The sequence below is a fragment of the Gavialis gangeticus genome, unplaced genomic scaffold (assembly GCF_001723915.1).
Source record: "Gavialis gangeticus isolate Ggan-Ray unplaced genomic scaffold, GavGan_comp1, whole genome shotgun sequence".
Taxonomy (NCBI): Eukaryota; Metazoa; Chordata; order Crocodylia; family Gavialidae; genus Gavialis; species Gavialis gangeticus.
Genome location: NW_017728996.1, coordinates 9,502,651 through 9,507,717, shown reverse-complemented (window position 1 = coordinate 9,507,717; position 5,067 = coordinate 9,502,651). Strand labels below are relative to the sequence as shown.

General features: G+C 45.7%; 1 protein-coding gene across 3 annotated transcripts in view; it reads left to right on the top strand.

Annotated features, from left to right (window-relative positions):
• Positions 1-871: 871 nt before the first annotated feature.
• The window catches only part of LRRC28 (leucine rich repeat containing 28), a 96,105-nt gene continuing 91,909 nt past the window's right edge, over positions 872-5,067 (top strand). The window contains exons 1-2 of one of the 3 annotated variants that reach the window (XM_019504012.1): positions 872-951; positions 2,524-2,747. In XM_019504012.1, the coding sequence (XP_019359557.1) occupies positions 2,580-2,747 (168 nt within the window). In that variant the 5' untranslated portion in view covers positions 872-951; positions 2,524-2,579. Of the gene's footprint in view, positions 952-1,003; positions 1,155-2,523; positions 2,748-5,067 lie in introns of those variants that run through there. The other 2 variants (XM_019504013.1, XM_019504014.1) reach the window with 2 other exon arrangements.

Below are 5,067 nucleotides of genomic sequence, written 5' to 3'. Positions count from 1 at the left end.
ATAGAAAATCAGACCTCCCCCTGCCCCCTTCACTCACCAGGATGCGGGTCCAGCTACAGCTGTCCCACTTGCTGCTTCGTGGTGCTCAGCTGCCAAGAATGCCAGTGCCCTGACCTTGCCCATGCTGTTGCCCCTCACTCCCAAGCCATACCCCACCCAAGCACTTCCCATCCTTTGACATGGATCTGTCCCCTCCAGCATGCCCCCCCACAAGGATTGACAGCAAGTCGTGTCAGGTTCTCCCAGCCCAGCAACCTTCACCTTCCAGCCCCTACATGGTCACAGCTCCCTGCAGCTTCTTCCCTGGCACTTCAGGTCCTACTGGGATCTGGTCACCCCTCCTTTCCCCCTCTCCAGCTGAGCAGGACAATCCCCCCTGCCCTCCAGCAGAGATCTAGTCGGTCTTCAGCCAACTCTCACATTTCTCCTGCCCCACTTCCACACATAGATGCATTTATTCCCCCCCCTGCCATTTTGGGCATCTGGTTACTGCCCCCCTGCATAGCAGCCCCCAGCCTCCCATTTATCCAGTCATTCCATCCTCCCCTCCCAGCCATGTCACCGTTCATCATTTCACAGATCCCTTTCCATTGCTCTTGTGTATGTCTACATTTCTCTCCCTGCTAGCATCTGCACTCCCATCTTCATGCCTTTTGAGCTTGCTTTATCTCATAGGTTTGAAAAGAAGCTATTGAGCCATGAATAGTTAGCTGCTGGTGGTAGAAAAACTATAGGCCATTGTCTTAGGAGCCCAAAAAGGGACAGATCACATTTCTCACAATGTGAAACGTGGTGTTGTAAACATGCTTTTATATTTTCACATCGTGGTTTTTTAAATGCTCTTTCTTATATAGTTTTTAGCACTTGTGAGAGGTGTTGTGTTCAGTCACGGAGAGTGGAGACTTTTATCTGTTGACCCAGGAGAGCGGTGGTGCTGGCAGTGTCCTAGAGGTCAGCTTTCCTTGGATCCTGTCTCCTAAGGCTGCCAGTGGAGGTTGTTTTCAGTTGTAGTCCAGTTCTTTCCAGTGCAGGCTCTTGTTCAGTTGCTCAGTTACATCGATGGCATCTAATTTCACGTTGGCTTCCAAACAGCCGGAAGATGACAATGACTCACTCACAGAACTGATCTGAACATACCTCAGACCGCCTTAGAGGTGAAGGACCCTGAAGTGTATGTAGGATGTTGCATCTGGCTGTGCTTAGTATTTCTGACTGGATTACAAGGAAGATAGCATCTTTCAAACTACTCATTTCTGCTATCTTAAATTCAGGAGCGTTACTGAAACAGATTGGGTAGCTTGATCTACAAATCTAGGCCAGCTTTTAGCTTTGTCTCAAGTATAACTGTTGTTTTTTTTACGAACAATTTTTTGGCAATAGCTAAGGTTCACATTTGGTATCTGTGTAATTGCATATTTTTCATGATGTGTTATGGTTAAAATTGCTCCGTTGATTAAAAAGTCAAGATAAAATATGCAGTATTGTTGGCAGATGGGCTGTGAGCCCCCTGGCTGTTCTCTCATAAATGTGTGTATTTATATGCGTTAGTTCTTGGCATAGTAGACCACTGAACAGATTACTTAAGCCAGGCTCCTTGGTTAGCATTCCTGATGCTTGCTTTTTAAACAACTGTGGATGTGTAGCAATGAAGATACCTCAACCTAGAAAGAATTGCAAATGGAATTTCAGATGCTGATGCTGTCTAAATCACAGAAAGTGTATGAAGTCTGGTGTTTGGGCATAGGTTCCATTTTAATTTTGTTACCTCTGGACCTTTCTTTAGCTTTTTCATACTTGCAGTTGTTTAAGTGTAAGTTGAAGTTTCCAGGTAAAGAAGAACATCCAGTTCTTGAATTCTACAGAGAGAGAATAAAGTTTCACTCTAGTTAGTTTAGATTCTCCAAAAATGATAAAAGTAATCCAAAAACAATAGCCCTCTAACAGATATAAACAGTTCCCTTAGATTGTGTGCAAGGTAGCCTGTCAGAATTGCAGCAACATTTTACTGTCCAAAGCACAAAACCTACATAATGAAATTGTGTCCATCTTCTTTAGAAAAATAAATTATATGTTTACCTCGACAGTTTTTCAAAGGTTAACTCAGAAAGGGGCTTGAAAAAAAAAGTTTCCTTGCTTTTTTGAATCATATATAAGCATTTTAGACCTCTTCTGTGTGTATGCTTATAGACTAGGATTTTTTTCCAAGGTTCCTTGCTAGCAAAATATCATGTGGGATCCAAGGTAGCTGAGATATTTAATACCCTGAGCATATGTATTCAAGAAAATTCCTTGATAATGTGCCAATAATCATTTCATAAACATTTCCCTGAAATAAGTATCAGTTGTTTAGAGATTAGTGAGAGATCTACAATAGTCCAGTAATTGTTTAGGTAATCATTGCTGGCTTCTGCAGGTAAGCTTTTATTTCAGATGCCCATCATCACAGCATATAACAAATTGTTTGAGGAAAAACAACACATGGATACAATAAGTAATGTTTTTCTGTCTTTCGTTTCTTTGTAGAAATGGGTCTGCTTTCAGAAGATGTGCTCTAATGCGGGCCTGGAACAGGGACAATCATGTCATCAGAACTTTGTAAAACAATATCTGAGGCAAAGCTGGAAAGGCACAAGAACTTGTTCTTAAATTACCGAAATCTGCATCACTTTCCTTTGGAATTATTGAAAGATGAGGGTTTGCAATACCTGGAGAGACTCTATATGAAAAGAAACTCCTTGACCACCTTGGTATGATAAAGTCTTTATTGTACTGCCTGTTTTCTTTATGTTTGTACTGGAATATGAATTCTGGTTTGGAAAGACTGAATAAATCATGTTTGAGAAGCCTGTTTGAGAAGCCTGTTCCTGAATGGTACTGAGTACTTTTCAGGAGCTGGTACCATTGTGAAAATTTAAACACATCCTTGTTTTATACGTAGCTAGTGCAGATAGGAATTTTCTTGGCTTTCAGATATACTTAATTAGTTTTACTCTAAGCTGAAAGGTTTAACCAGTTGATGTTTATACCTAACATTGTATTTGCTCTTCTGTGTTTGCCACTGAGTTTCAGTCTGACTTTTTTTTTTATGGTCCCAGTGCCTCTGCCTTCCTTACAGGGCACAGCGTGGTTAGCCATCTCTTGTTTAGGCAAACAGTGTTTAGTTTGGTATGCATCTCATTTGAAAGGTGGTCATCATCAGTCTCAGGCTGTGATTCAGGGCCAGTCTTTGATACATCCAGCACTTATAACCACAAGTCACCATTGATCTGAGGAACTCGGAAATATCAGGCCTAACCTCAGCTCTTGGGTTAAAAAAATCTAATCTCCTAACCCTCCTTGCAATTTGTGAACCAGTATTCACAACCAGTCAGTACTGGTTATTTCCCCCCACCAATTTTGGATTATTGCTTCCTATGTACTTTGTAAGTACTTCCTAGCTTAACTTTTTGGATGTGTAGGAATCATAGCTCAAGTTTTTTTTTTTCTTCCCTGCCCAGAATTTAGGTGCTTGTGGCAGCCCTCCTGTTATCTACTTTCCTATTGTTTTTCTGACCTAAGCAGGCTTATGTTGAACAGCAATTGTGACCTCACACTTCAGTGGGAGGATGCTCAGAAGTGTATAAGATAAGCTTGGAGTAATGCAGTGGTGCTCAACCTTTTGGTGAGCGGGCTGGATGAGTGGCACAGGGCCTGTTCATGGGCAGGAATTCCACCCTGTGAGCCATTATTGGGTCCTGGGCTACCTCCATTTGGCCTGCTGCCAGATTAGGGCTCTTACATGCCCAGTTTGGGCTCTGGGCCACCCCTGTGCACTGATCCAGCATGCTATCTGGCCTGCAGGACTCCCTGTGGGTCTGAGAATTTGGCAGCGGGGGTGGGGGGCAATTGCTGCTACTGCTCCTTTTTGGCCAGATTTTCAGACCTGTGGAGGTGGAGCCCTGTGGATGGGATGGCATGTCTCCATGGGCTGAATCTGGCCTGCAGGCCAGGGGTTGAGCACCCCTAATCTAGTGCACTAAGTGTGAGACTGAAAGAAAATGTTTAAGTTTGATTCAAAAAGTCATTCGGACTTTCTGTCTGACCTCCCTCATCTCTGAGATCAAGGTAGTACCCACAGGTAAGGTGGGCAAGTCTTTGAACTGCGCAAGTGAGCCCTAGCAAGGTACCCAATCTCATTGATTTCAGTATTAAAAATACCATTTAAGCCAAGGGTGAGCAAAATGGTTGATCAAGCTGCCAGCTAGACTTCATTTCCCAGCAGCCCTTGCCTGCGTCACTGCAGCCAGTTTCCATGGAGACCCCAGGAGCAGCAGGGCCTGACAGTGTGGGGCCAGGGTTTCCATGGAGACTGTCCCAAGCCGTGCTGGCAGGGCGCACAGCTGGGTGAGGAGCTGCCCTTCGGTCTGGAACCAGGATTTTGTAATAGTTTCATAGTTGATAGGGTCAGAAGGGACCTGAGCAGATCATCAAGTCCAACCCCCAAGTAGTGACAGCATGATCCAGACCTGGGACGGAGCTGCGATCCACTGCCTGCATACCCCGCTGGGGCAGAGCCGCAATCCGCTGCCTACACGCCCTGGCCAGGGCATGCAGGCAGTGGATCGCAGCTCTGCCCCAGCTGCAGCCACTGCCACAAGATCCCAGCTGCTTGCACCGCCAGTGCTGCTTGGGTCAGTTTTCATAGAAACCCTGGCCCCATGTCATGGCCCTGCTGCTCCTGGAGTCTCCATAGAAAGTGGTCGCGGTGACATGGGCAGGGGCTGCTGGGAAATGGAGTCTGCTGTGGGCCTAGTCCAGCCCTTGGGCCGGACTTTGCCCACCCCTGATTTAAGCCAAGACTGTCCGACAGGTGGCCTCTGGATCAGACCAGGGTATTAACATGTGGACCACAGGCTCCTACCTGGCCATCACTCCCCTCATTGCTCCTGGTGCTGTTAAAGTTGGGCGCTGTGGGCTCCCTTTCTGTCTTTTGGCTTCTGCTTCGTGCCCTGGGAGAGAAAAGCCAGGCTGCCTTGACTACACCTGTGGCTGGAAGTAGAGCTGAGCAGCATGCATTTGGAAGGGGAG